This window comes from Macrobrachium nipponense, chromosome 9, assembly GCF_015104395.2.
Source record: "Macrobrachium nipponense isolate FS-2020 chromosome 9, ASM1510439v2, whole genome shotgun sequence".
In the NCBI taxonomy this organism is placed as follows: domain Eukaryota; kingdom Metazoa; phylum Arthropoda; class Malacostraca; order Decapoda; family Palaemonidae; genus Macrobrachium; species Macrobrachium nipponense.
In genome coordinates this window covers 13,256,438-13,270,175 of record NC_061110.1, presented here as the reverse complement: position 1 = coordinate 13,270,175, position 13,738 = coordinate 13,256,438, and the positions used below count along the sequence as shown (strand labels likewise).

At 38.1% G+C, this 13,738-nt stretch overlaps 2 protein-coding genes across 7 annotated transcripts in view; one reads left to right on the top strand and one right to left on the bottom strand.

Moving 5' to 3' along the window:
- The window catches only part of LOC135218366 (uncharacterized protein KIAA2013 homolog), a 93,442-nt gene extending 91,234 nt beyond the window's left edge, over positions 1–2,208 (bottom strand). For 4 of the 5 annotated variants that reach the window (XM_064254621.1, XM_064254620.1, XM_064254618.1 and 1 more), the window contains exon 1: positions 2,096–2,208. The gene's annotated coding sequence lies outside the window, so the exon portion shown is untranslated. The remainder of the gene's footprint in view (positions 1–2,095) is intronic. The other variant, XM_064254623.1, reaches the window with a different exon arrangement.
- A 4,158-nt stretch (positions 2,209–6,366) lies between these two features.
- LOC135218439 (uncharacterized) lies at positions 6,367–13,529 on the top strand. Of its 2 annotated transcripts, none has more exons than XM_064254754.1 (2): positions 6,367–6,987; positions 9,482–13,529. In XM_064254754.1, the coding sequence occupies exon 2, from the start codon at positions 9,784–9,786 to the stop codon at positions 11,734–11,736; it is 1,953 nt and encodes a 650-aa protein (XP_064110824.1). In that variant the 5' UTR covers positions 6,367–6,987; positions 9,482–9,783; the 3' UTR covers positions 11,737–13,529. The 2 variants fall into 2 exon arrangements, with proteins under 2 accessions (XP_064110824.1, XP_064110823.1); XM_064254753.1 differs by having other exon boundaries at positions 6,367–7,070.
- The last annotated feature ends 209 nt before the right edge of the window (positions 13,530–13,738 follow it).

Below are 13,738 nucleotides of genomic sequence, written 5' to 3'. Positions count from 1 at the left end.
AGGGAGAGCTCTGAGAGATGTCGTATATTAATGAAATATTTTGATCGAACAACAGAGAAAAGGCTGTATATGTTGCAGTATTGGTGAAATAACTAGAATAATTTACCAAAAGCTTTCTATGTGAAGATCTCACATGAACTGAATCATAGGCTAGGTATATACCCTTTTCGATTTTGTTCAGTCAAAAAACTTTATTGGTACACAATATCTCGTGTGGAGCTCTTCCTTATAATTCGCAGGTAATTCATAAGTAAAACTGAAGACTACCTACTACTGCAACCTGTCTTGGTAACAACTAGGGTAAATGACCGTGCGGTGACATGGCGGCCATCGATCCCGGAATGAGGCCACCTTCCTGAAAAATTACTTAGAATTCACTGCCACGAGCATCAGTCATGAGTTGTGGCCGAACCAGGCAACACACCAAGGTTCTCTAGGCTTCTCTCAAAGTAAGTGTTTTCTCCTAAATTATGAAATACGTAATGGCATAATTCCAGCACTTTATCGGGAAGTAGTAGCCATGTTTCGAGAGAGGTGGCTGCTATGTCGCTGCTCAGTGATTTCCCCAAGTTTATGTGTAAAATGGGCACTGTGCTTGGATCGTACAACAGGGGTGGCCAACGATAAAAAGAAAAAACAATAATACTAATAACAATACCGATTCAAGTAACTTATAGCTAGAAGTGAGTTTTACTGAGATTTGTTCTAATCTAAAACATAGAAATAATTTTTCTTGGATTTTATTGTTCTGTGTGCATCTATCAGTCATCTTCTTTAAACAATAATGCATCATCATTAGCTACCTATATACCTGTGTGTGTGTATGTGTGCATATAGGGTAAAAAACTGCATGGTACAGGGGTGGACCATGTACAATCAATGTGTACAACCCCAAAAAAAGTACATTATAACGCGTCCTTACATCGGAGATGGGCATCAGACGCGACTTGTTGTTGGTGAGAACGGAGGCTAAAGACCTCTACTCCGGTGTCAAGGACCGTTATAATGACTTTTCTTGGGGTTGTACACATTGATCGTACATGGTCCACCCCTGTACCATGCAGTTTTTTACCCTATAGCTATTATATATCTATATATTTATTATATATATATTATATATTAATATAATGGTATAATATATATAGATTAGCCAAATAGTATGCCCAAATTACCATACTAAAAGGATTGATAGGGGGTTAAAGTTTGTGTGGTGCATCTGAATTAGTAGAAGTGAAGAAAATTGGTGCATGGGAAACAAAAGGTTGGCCACCCCTGAGCTAGCCCCTTGGGGATGAATGTAAAAACATACACAAAAAGATGGCAAATATCATAAACATAAACAAGACATAAAAAAAGGCAAGTACCTATAGGTACTACCTAAATATTCATGTTAGCGACTGGCAGGAACCAGGCCGTGGCAGTGCCTAGCCTAGTAGTTTACAGTTCTATCCAGTTGGTATATCCTAGGGCTAGGCCAGCAATTGGGGTACAGAGGGCAAGGCCCTTGATTAGGTATACCTGGCTGAGGTACGTTACCTGGGTAGCTAGCTACGTAGCGTTCTAGTACCTAGTCTACCTATAGCCTAGGTAGGTATAGCTCTTTAACATTAAGAAAAGACAAATTTGACTTGGCAAGGGTTTATCTGGGCCATTTTTGTTAGAATGGGCTGAAGGTTTGGCGAACTGTCGACACAAAATATAGGATAATGACTAGCCTACCTACCTAGATTACCTACGTTAGCAAGGCTAAACTCGGTTCGAGCATCCCAGTCTAAACAGACTCATAGCCAAGCCTCATATATTGCCAACGAATAAATATACTGAAAACATTATATATCAATATACACCGGCACATCCCGAACCTTTATCCCAAGTTATCAACTTGATGTTATCCCGACAAGGATAGCTCCTGAAAACAAATAAGAAAAAAAAAAAAAACATCGAAGTCACTCATAAAGGCGACGAAAACATTGAAGTTTTCGATTGTCAGGACACAGTACAGGCATGCACACTCCACATAAATCAAAATCAAACATTGTTACAATGTCCTGTCTTCTTTAAATCAGATACATTGAAATATAATCGCTCTACGTACCCAATCATTTCAATGGATATACAACTTGATCATCTGACGTGACCAAGGGACCGTTAATGCATCGCATAACTTCAGCGAACACTGAAGGCAGCGTTGTCGCATCACGGCAGGGTGCAGATTGATAAAAGAAAAGCAGTCTCTCGTCATGCTATCCTTGAAATGTTATGCATCATTCATTTCTTTATATGTATAATGCCATCTTTGAGGATTACAACAATAATTTCTTTGCATATATTGACGCTATATTCTCGAAAAATTCGTCGAATGAATAGAGAAGTAACCAGAGGAGCAATAAAGTCACCGCCATAAAGTGCAGATTGATGCAAAGAAGGTAAAAACGCGCTGAAGTCTTTTTTTTTATATTAATTATTCCTTTCTTTGTGTAATATTGCCATTATACTCTTGAAAACACCGTAGAACTTATGGATAAATCATTGGGAAAAGAAATGACGTAAATAGGTTTACACAGAAAATCTTGCGTGTTCTGGGAATAGTACTACACGCAGACTTCCTATATTATTTCTTTCAGAATCATAAGATTCATTTCTTTAAGTACATTGACGTTATATTCTTGAAAATCCCGCCGAATTAATGGAGAAATAGTTGGAAGCATGAAGCGAACAAGTAGCTAGGTTTATCACAGGAAAACTGGCGTGTTGTTCATATATATATTAAAAAATTACTTTACCATAAATGGGGCAGCTTTAAGAAAACTGGAATCACTGCAATTTTATTTTCTTTATCTGTGTTTTAAAGCAAATGGAGTGCTACTTTAAAGAAATCATCAAGTGGGCGAAGCAATTGGGTAACGTCTATTTTATGACGGTTTATATATATATATATATATATATATATATATTATATATATATAACTTTGTTTATATATGCATACAACACGTAAGAGAACAAGACATGAGAATATCTAACCAAAACTCTTGCCTTGCCAAGCAAGCTCCATTTATTTATTTATTTACACTAGAAGTAGTCACATTTTTTTTCTCCCTCTCTTACGTGATTGTAAGATTATTCAGTGACAGTTTCGGTGCTTGTTTTGCACGATTAAGTGCAAAATTCGAGTACAAAGTGATAATTAGAGAGCACTTTTCAGATTCCCTGATTTACCTCTCATAAGCACAAAGGATTCGTTACGGCTTTGAACTTATTGTTCTAAAGGGTCCACAATAATACAAAGTGTTGAGAGTCCGTGTATAACTTTTAAAACTTGACAAAAAGCTTTCGAACCTTCCCTGGGTTCATCTTCAGTCCAAAATCCAAAATCCCAATTGAAACTTATTATTCTCCCTAAAGCTGCTAGCGAAGGAAGGAGATGAATGTTAATGAAAAATAGAAGTGTAACAAACTTGCCGGTTTTTGCTGGACTTCACAGCATAATCGTTCGTTTTTGTTTTTCTTTGTTATTTTCATATATAATAATGTGGGTCTACAGTGACATAAAAGGCTCTTTGAAGCTTTCGTTCCATATCTTGGTCAGAATGTGGTGGCAATTTAAAACCTTTGTTATGAGAGTGTTTTAGTTATTTGTAGTAAAAGATTAGGGAATGATAATAACAATATTATTATTGAAAAGGGTTGCTTGTTGAACTGTACTTAGTTTTTATTCTTTTTGTGTATTCAGCAAACATTCCCAGCTCTAAAAATTACACACTTGCAAAGTCTAACAATAAATAAAGACATATCTCTACCTACATTTTAAATAGGATATTAATCAGTTTTTATAACTTCTTGGCTTCATTGTGTTATAAATTTCTTTTCTCATTTACTTCTTGTTTAAAGTTAATGATGATGACCCAGTTTCTTAATAATAAGATGGATTTATTTATAGAAATGTTACTAAAGACAACGAATTAATGTTGCAAGGTTCCATGCAGTCACCGTGGTTCCCAGGAAGAGACTGTCACCTGCACCAAGATGTCCCCATTTCTTGCAGTGGCCTTAACTCCTCTACCCTTAAAAAAAACACAGCAACAGACTTTATTCGATATACCACGATTTCCAGTATAATTTTAAAATAAAGACTTCTTCAGATGTAACTTTGATTATGCGAATATGTATAAAAATGATAATTAAGCTGGGAATTTCAGGACTTTGGCTTAAAGTGTTGTGGGAGAAGACAAGTGACGATCTGAAGGGTCCAGATAAGAAGGCGTCCCACGAAGACGTCTTAGGTAGATAAGGCGCCGTTTCCTTCGATTGCAATAAAGAAAAAAAAAACGTGCGTTTCAACACCAGGTGTATACGCTTCGTATCTAAGGACGCCATATGGGAAGTAGCGGTCTCTCAGCGTAGGATGTGGGATGTTCGGAAAGTGAGACGCCAAATATGTGAAGGGCATTGACCGTTATCATCCTATATGGGATAGCCGTAATTCCCTGAAGTACTTTTTAGTGACCAAAAATTTCACTAAAAAAACAACAACAAAAAGTCATGTTATACCATGCGAATGTAGGGAAGGAAGGCAGAGAGGCGTAGCCTATCTGTCAACAGCAACTTATCTGTAGGTATATGTAAAGGAAAACATCAGTTAAAATTCTCGATAGTACCTACTATACGCTTTAGCAATTTCAGATCTCTCGTGGCGGCGATAAAAAGCAAGAAAAAAAGTAGGACGTATATTTTTTGTTTCAAAGGCCTTTGCAGATTCCGATGCAGAACCAGTTATATACTTCAATTTCATTTAAAGAATTATTTTCTTATTGATTGTCTTTTTAAACTTTCAGTTTAAAGTTAAAAAAACTAGAGGTTTAAGGTCGGAAAATTTTTTTTTTTTTCCTTTTCAATGCTTAAACAAAATTAACCAATATGACGAGGAATCTATGAAGCTCAGAAAACCCGCAGTGGACGACAGTTTACATCTATTTGCTAGCTTCGCATCTGGCATTAATGACAACAATCTAAAGTTGTCAATTTGTTTTGTCCTTTTTCGTTTTTTCTTATCGTTCGGAAGAAAATATTAGCAATATCTTTACTGTTGTCAAGAAGGAGTAGACTTAGTTTAATTGATATAAGGGAAAATTAAATTCTTAGTAAATCGGTAATAAGGAAATTAGATAAAAATTGTAACAGAAAATAGCCAACTCGCTACGGTATTCATCGCAATCATATTAATTAAAGATAACCAATACATTCAGCTGCTTTATTCCGAATTACACTAGATAAGATTAGAGAGGCACAAACGATCTTTTGTTTGAAAATAAGTAAAACAGATACTGTTCAAGAGCTCTTTATAGTTCTTTGTTGCCGAAACTGATGAACTTCAACAGCTAATTTACATACCTCAGAATTGAGAGAGCTTTGTTTAAAACCACATACCTACATATCATTAACTTTGTTAATGTCTTTTATTTATATAACACGGCTCTCGTTCCCTCGCATTTAGAGGCCGACATATATGCTCACACACTAAATGTGACTCGGCAAATGCCTTTGCTCAGGTCGTCGAACCAATAAATAATTAAAAGATTTTACTTATAGTGAAAACTATGATGCTATGTACACACAGTTACGCGAGAGCATTTATGCACACACAAAAATAAATGGTTGTCAAAGAGAAATTGACTTCGACGTTCCTATTAGCTCTTTAATATGTTTGTTGAATTCATTTAAGATACTACACTGTGTGGTCAGTCCATTCTTAGATATCAATTATGAGGAAATAGTATTAGCTTTTGTTGATGTGACAACATATGCCGTTAAATCAGTGTCAGAACAGCTGTTATCAGTAAACCTTGGTATATGTTCGTTTGTGCGTTAGTAGGAAGGAAAAGGAGCTATGTCTTCTCACAAAGAAAGCTGGGGCGATATCAACAAAGCTACTGGCAAAATGCAAGTAAACATATCACTTGGAAGAATCACCTAAGTAGTGAAAATATATTAGAAGCGAACAAAAAAACGCAAATGATTATCTAGGTATCGGAGCAGCACTCAGGGATGTGTTGTGCAGGCCTACATTAACTAAATCATTACTTCAAGGGAAAGATGTGTTTTCAAGTAGCAACGATAATAATACACAATAACTGAAATTAGCAGAAAAGAACGCCAAAAATAACTCTGATTCCAAGGCTATTGACCATCTAAGTCTAAGAGAGATATTATTGTGATGATTGGTTAGAGAGAGAGAGAGAGAGAGAGAGAGAGAGGAGAGAGAGAGAGAGAGATTTCTAATGTGAGTGAAAATAAGATACAACTGATGACCTGAAATACGAATTTAACGCAGGATTGTTATGCTGTGACATTTTTCTTTTGTTTCTGCCAGATATCGTAGGGCTAGGTGTATTCTGTCGTTTCTTATCACTGGAAAGAAAATGTATTTAAGTGGTAAATCGTGTAGGTATGGTTCATGGCCTTATTTCGTATATTTTTCGGTCTTTAAAGTACAGTCTAACGAATTCATGAGTTGGGCTGGAGTCCTTTTCATTACCGTTGTTTGCTAGGGCGTATACGTAGGTACCAGAACTAGACTGATACATTATTAGTGTAAAATACAGAGGCCCATTGCCACCTAGCGATGGACCCTATAATTACAAACCTTTATTCATGACATCTGTGTGTGTGTGAAAGGCAGCCAAAGAACGGCGAAAGCAGTGTTGTTGAATTCCTACGTACTTAATTACCCGTGCTTGCTAGGGTGTAAGTAGTACCAGTAGAAGACCGATGAATTATCAGTGTATAAAAATAAAATGTTGACGTTCATTCCACCTAGGAGATGGACCCTGCAATTACAAAACTTGTTCAAACCACCCGCAAGTGTGAAAAGCAGCCGCCAAAGAGCGGCGAAAGCAGGACGATCTATATTGCTATACCAACACAGGGTAAACACTACGTCATGCCTGGGCCGTTTCAAGCTACGTTGCCTTACGATCCTTATTTATAAGGTTAGTTCTGGTTAGGCTCAAGCGAGTGACAGGTGGACCAAAAGGCATCGATTAAAATATATATCTTTATTGTTCTGGCAAAGGTGAGTGCCGTAGTATAGGTCGATGTAATAATGAACCTTTGTTGGTGCTCAATGTTTTAGGTGGTGAATTTAATCATGACTGTTGTCTTGTATTTTGCTTATACGATAACTGGTTGATTGGTTTCGTCTTTATATCTAAGGCACCTTGCAGAAGACTCTTACATAATGACGTAAAATTAACAACATATATGCTCTGGGGACTTATAAACAAACATATATGCTAGACCGTTGGAAAACCAAATATTCCCACCACACAGGTAGGAAAGGATGTAGGCCTATCCATGCATTATAGTTTTTTTTTTTTTTTTTTTTTCATCTGTCCATCCGCCTGTGGTGTTTGCGTATTGTAACACTGCGTCCCGGGCTTTAGATAGTTACGCTTTGTGTAAGTTTTAGGTAAATAAAAGGATATCTGGGTGTACATTTGCAACTGAAAAGTGTTTTAATAATTTACTGTATGCGAATTACACCGTTAATATTCGAAATAGGATATTATTATAATCGTTGAATGTAAGCTGAATGTAACTGTCTAAAGCCTGGGACGCAGTGTTACCATACAAAAACACCACAGGCGGATGGACAGATGGAAAAAAACAGAATATAGTTAGTGACTGAACTAAACACTGTCTTTGCAATTATGTTTTCCCCTCTTCCGCTGTCAACTACTCTACTTAAAATTAATATAATAATTTACATATTTCTTTTGAAATTCATGTAACGAACTCGCACCTATGTACGAACCCCAAGAAATATTAGTCCTACGTAACAAACCCCAAGAAATATTAGTCCTATGTACGAACCCCAAGAAATAATAGTCCTACGTAACGAACCCCAAGAAATATTAGTCCTACGTAACACCCCAAGAAATATTAGTCCTACGTAACGAACCCCAAGAAATATTAGTCCTTTGTAACAAACCCCAAGAAATATTAGTCCTATGTACGAACCCCAAGAAATAATAGTCCTACGTAACGAACCCCAAGAAATATTAGTCCTACGTAACGAACCCCAAGAAATATTAGTCCTACATAACGAACCCCAAGAAATATTAGTCCTTTGTAACAAACCCCAAGAAATATCAGTCCTACATAACGAACCCCAAGAAATATTAGTCCTTCGTAACGAACCCCAAGAAATATTAGTCCTACATAACGAACCCCAAGAAATATTAGTCCTTCGTAACAAACCCCAAGAAATATTAGTCCTACGTAACAAACCCCAAGAAATATTAGTCCTTCGTAACGAACCCCAAGAAATATTAGTCCTTCGTAACAAACCCCAAGAAATATTAGTCCTACGTAACAAACCCCAAGAAATATTAGTCCTAGTAACGAACCCCAAAAAATATTTAGTTTCTTCGTAACAAACCCCAAGCCAAAGTATTTAGTCTACGTAACAACCCCAAAAATATTAGTCCTACGTAACAAACCCCAAGAAATATAAGTCCTACGTAACAAACCCCAAGAAATATTAGTCCTACGTAACAAACCCCAAGAAATATTAGTCCTACGTAACAAACCCCAAGAAATATTAGTCCTACGTAACAAACCCCAAGAAATATTAGTCCTACGTAACAAACCCCAAGAATATTAGTCCCTACGTAACGAACCCAATATTAGTCTAGTTAACGAACCCAAGAATATTAGTCAACGTAACGAACCCCAAGAAATATTTAGTCCTACGTTAACGAACCCCAAGAAATATTAGTCCTACGTAACAAAACTCCAAGAAAAATATTAGTCTACGAACGAACCCCAAGAAATATTAGTCCTTCGTAACGAACCCCAAGAAATATTAGTCCTACGTAACGAACCCCAAGAAATATTAGTCCTACGTAACAAACCCCAAGAAATATTAGTCCTACGTAACGAACCCCAAGAAATATTAGTCCTTCGTAACGAACCCCAAGAAATATTAGTCCTACGTAACGAATTGCCCAAACCCTTGGGAGTCACTATCTAAGAAAGATTACTTTGAAAGATTAAATTTCAAGTTAATGGCCCCGGTGTGGTTTCATATGAATGGAGTTCATCGGCAAAGTAATAATAAAAATGATGGCCCTACCTCTGCCAAGGGTTTTATTTATATACAGGTTGCACAGCTGTAACCGACACAGAATGAAATACCTGACGTGTTACAGTTATATACTCGAATGTATCGAATAAAAAATCCTAGAAAATAAAAATAGATAGGTTTAATTTCTCTGCAACCGAATAACGTGTATTAATTTGCACTGCATATAACGAGTTCTACACAGGACAACCAAATATACTTACACTCCCACTTATTAACTTAACTAATCAAGTTTCTAAGTGGTTACATTGCTCTATTAGTCTTCCAGTTGTAACATTGCAGTTGGCAGAACAAAAATAATCATAAAAACAACATTGAAGCATGTATTTTCTTTTCAGGCTGACAACGAGGTAACGTAGCGAGTAAGCGGGCCTTCCAGTAATAAGAGAGGAAGAAGAAGCAGCATTTCCTGGGGAGATCCAACAGGCCCCAACGTAGGGAAATGTTCACAGCCACATGACCAAATGACAGTGCAGAGCACTTGGAGGAAACAGGGCCATAGAATCTCAAGCACTAAGATGTTAACTCCTTTGGCTTCTCAAAGAACTGCTCATGAAGGAAACGCTAAAGGCTTATCATCGGCAACTTTAATTTCGGTCCTGTTGTCTGTCATACTTGTCATGCACGAGCGCAGTACGCCATGTACAAAAGCACTCCAACGTTCACAACAGGACAAGAGCTGGCAACTCGATACTGGTGGAACATCACGCAGCTGGCAGCGGCTGCATCCCAAGATATCTTTCTTATCGTGTACTCCTCCATGGATGGCACTGATAATGGCACAAAAAGCATTGAGACTTACTGCCTGGAAAATGAGAGGCGGCATGTGACCATGGAACTGATCGAAGAAGGTTACGACAAGGAGAAACTCGCCTCGAACCCGAGCGAAGTTTTCTTCGACCTCCAGCTGACCCGGAAAGTTATGGACAAGGTTCTCGTGGAAGACGAAAACAGGGACATCCTTGAGAAGATCAGGAAGAAGATCAGGTGGCTGACCTACCAGCGAAACGAAGTCTGCCACGAAATGCTCACCTCCCTCGAGCTGCTCAATCTGAAATTGAAACTGGGGACGCTGAAAGGTGTTCTCCGGCAACTTTATAACCTGGCTTCCCAGTTTTCGAAAATAAACAAGGAAACCACAGACGCAGCTTTAGAATTCTTCTTGGATGAGTTAGATGTTCATCGATCAGTGACCACTGTAACTCAGTACAAGTCTCAAAGACGATTCAGGCACAGACGTAAAAGGAAGTTTGTTGAAAGTGAAGAAGGCAGCTCTGATGACGATGATGATGAAGAATCAGAAGAGAAAAACAGTAATAATTCTGATGATCAATGGCCAGCTGGCAAGGACAGAAATTCTTTTGCATTGGAGAGTGAAAATAATTCTGAGTTATCTGATATGGAAGAACCTAAGATTGGTTCACATGACCTGACACGTAACCTGCGCAAACGCAATGAGTTTCATTTGAACAACAATAGAAATAAGTATGTCATGGGTGCCCCTTGGGAAACGGGAGACCTGGACATTTACAGTGTAGAAGAAAATACACAAGGAAATTCTGAGCACAAAACAACCTCTTATACAAATCCTTACACAGATGGAACCTTTCAAGAAATCTGGCGGGCACAAGGCTCAACCATTTGCGTTCAAGTAGGACTCTACTGTTCGAGGGGATGGCAAAATCAATTCGAAAATTTTCAGACAGTTTTGCCATCAGGTGAGCAATTCATGCTGTTCTGGCAACAGTGCCAGTGTGAGGATCACTGTGCGAAAGACAAGCCACGTAGTAGTAAAGTCCAGTTCACTCCCCCGAAAATAGATATCCGAACGCGTAGCAAATCCCTGGGCAGAAAGGCGTCCCGATACATCCTGTACAGGCAGCGCCTGGGCAGAAGGAAGTATAGAATCAGGAGAGAAAAATCATCTCAGGCAAAGAGAAATTTATGGAACATATTGGACCAGACTGAGATGTGTGTACCAGAAATACAAAAGGGCGTGTTTGGGAACAAATGGGAAGACATAATTCGAAGAGAAGAGGCCATTGTGGCGATTGAAAACTGGGACATCTTGATAGCAGAGGAGGAGTGGAACAACGAAAGATGGATTGACATACAAGACCTTAAGGTTTCTTCCTCAGACAAAGAAGAGGAGAGTCAGACTACTGAAGAATCTGCAAAGGAGCAGAGTAGTACTACACATTACTCAGGAGGTTCCGACTTACTTTCCTCTGAAATTCTAGATTGTTGCAAATTGAAAACAAAAAGGATTTTCTTCACTTCCGCCTCTATCATCTTGCTCATCTCTGTGTTGGCAATCTCCTCTGGTATGTTTGTTATTGTGGCAGCATTTCTTGTAGTCTCTCTCATTGGAAAAGTCATCACCGAACTCGTCAATGTAATGGCTGTCACTTTACTTCTGTGCAGTCTTGGATGTGTTGCCTTTATCACATTTCTCATTGTGAAGTTTCTGCTCGTGGTGCTAGTCTCGATCATAAAAATAGCGTCAGTGTTTCTATTCTTCATCCGGTTTTGTGCAGTACTTGAACAGCGCTGTTCTGAGGCAGTGCAGAGGCTGAATCGTCTGTCTCAGTAGTAGCTGTTCTGAGGCAGTGGTCTATCTCAGCAGTAGCTGTTCTGAGGCAGTGGTCTATCTCAGCAGTAGCTGTTCTGAGACAGTGATCTTTCTCAGCAGTAGTTTTTCTGAGGCAGTGGTCTATCTCAGCAGTAGCTGTTCTGAGACAGTGATCTTTCTCAGCAGTAGTTGTTCTGAGGCAGTGGTCTATCTCAGCAGTAGCTGTTCTGAGGCAGTGGTCTATCTCAGCAGTAGCTATTCTGAGACAGTGATCTTTCTCAGCAGTAGTTGTTCTGAGGCGGTGGTCTATCTCAGCAGTAGCTGCATGTTAGCATTTCTCTTTGAGGATCTGTAGCACACTGTTTATAAGCACTTGGTAGTTCATTTTCAGTAATTAAATGTAAATGAAGGACAAAAAATCGTGACATCTGTTTGTAGCTATACTTAATCAGATGACTGCAATTACCTCTAAAGCACCCAGACTGTCAGTTTTGACAGTAAAACAAGACCTTTTACAAGATTTTCTACTTTCTAGAATTGGAGGATTATTTTATGTTCTAATTTTAGACTTTTATGCTTTAAGACAAGTCTTAGACAAAGTGTGTAGGCCTAAAACAAATACCGGTCAAGTAAGCACGTAGAAAATGACAGTAGTATTGAATAGAATTTCCTTACTTTCTGACCCGTTTGAATGGTAGTTTATCAATTTTCCATTCCTGGACTTGGTCTTGGTATCCTTCATAATCACAAGACGCTATCCAATACAACAGGGAAGGAGAACACCCAAAACAAACTGGCATCACACAGCGTGCTTGCAATTCAAGTGGGCTTATTTGTTATAGTGATCAAAGTCATTCGTTTTAAGAACTGAAGTTTTGCTCAATTAAATTATAGCTTTTAATGCAGATTGGAATGTAGTGGACTTTGTGTGTTTTACAGCACATGTTTCAAGGATTTACATAGACTTATAGATTTTTCTTCATAGACTTATAGATTTTTCTTCTCTCCGTGGAAGTACAGGGTGTCCATAAAGTCCCCGTACCATTACAACTATTTATTGCTCAGAATGGTACGGGGACTTTATGGACACCTTATATAATCCTTGCCTCGCTTTCTGTCCAGATGACTGACCGTCTCCCCGTTTTCATTGTTATCTGTGTTCCTGTCGACTCAGCTATTTGTTTCTGTCATAACGGTTCTTTGTCTGTCTCTCATGCGCACAGCGTAGTCTCTGTCAGGTTGTCTGTATGATTTAGTCTGGAATGTGTTCCCATTGTAAAGTTCAGAACAAAGGTGCTTTCGTTAAGATTCACTGTTTTGTTCACAAATTTAAACAAATCCGTAATCACTATAACTGTAATTTTATATTTCAATTGTCTCGAATGTCTTCTCTATACTTTAGGAAAATTTATTTCAGATTTACTAAATTTTAAAAATAATGACCAGAAAATGAAGTTATAGACATCTTGCGACTTGCATGGTTCCAATCCAATGTTCGGTTGTGTTTCCAGAGTCCTGCAACGAAATTGTTCTTCTGAACAACATTTTTAATAGAATTGCTCTTCATCTCTCACTTAACTCTCAACTGATGTTGCAATGAGCAAGATACTGTATTTACCTGCTTGATGATTTTTATTTAATTTTTCAAGTGTATCCAATTGTAATCCGTTATTCAATTCGCACATTGTAGTACCATGTGAGTGATCAATGATATAACTAATGTACTACATCTTTTACACTGCTTATTTGGAATAATTCAGCACCAAGTTTCAGCCATGGAATTTTTCATTTGATGAATAAAAAATTCAAGTTTCTCATTTGTCTCATATTCACCAGTCCTGGAAATCCGTCTTGGCTGATGGACAAAAACAGATGAGTGTTGATCTGTTGGGTAAGACCAGAAGAAGACTGGAGCTGCAGAACTGGCTTATCAACTTTGTAGGCCAATGGCAGTACAGGGTGACAGTAAAGATGTGAGATTCACCTAGGATAAGTTTGACAAGCACAAAGTAGTTGGTCAGTC

What these genes read in the sequence shown, in the direction of transcription:
- LOC135218439 (XM_064254754.1), top strand. Translation starts at nt 9,784, where the DNA reads ATGTACAAAAGCACTCCAACGTTCACAACAGGACAAGAGCTGGCAACT.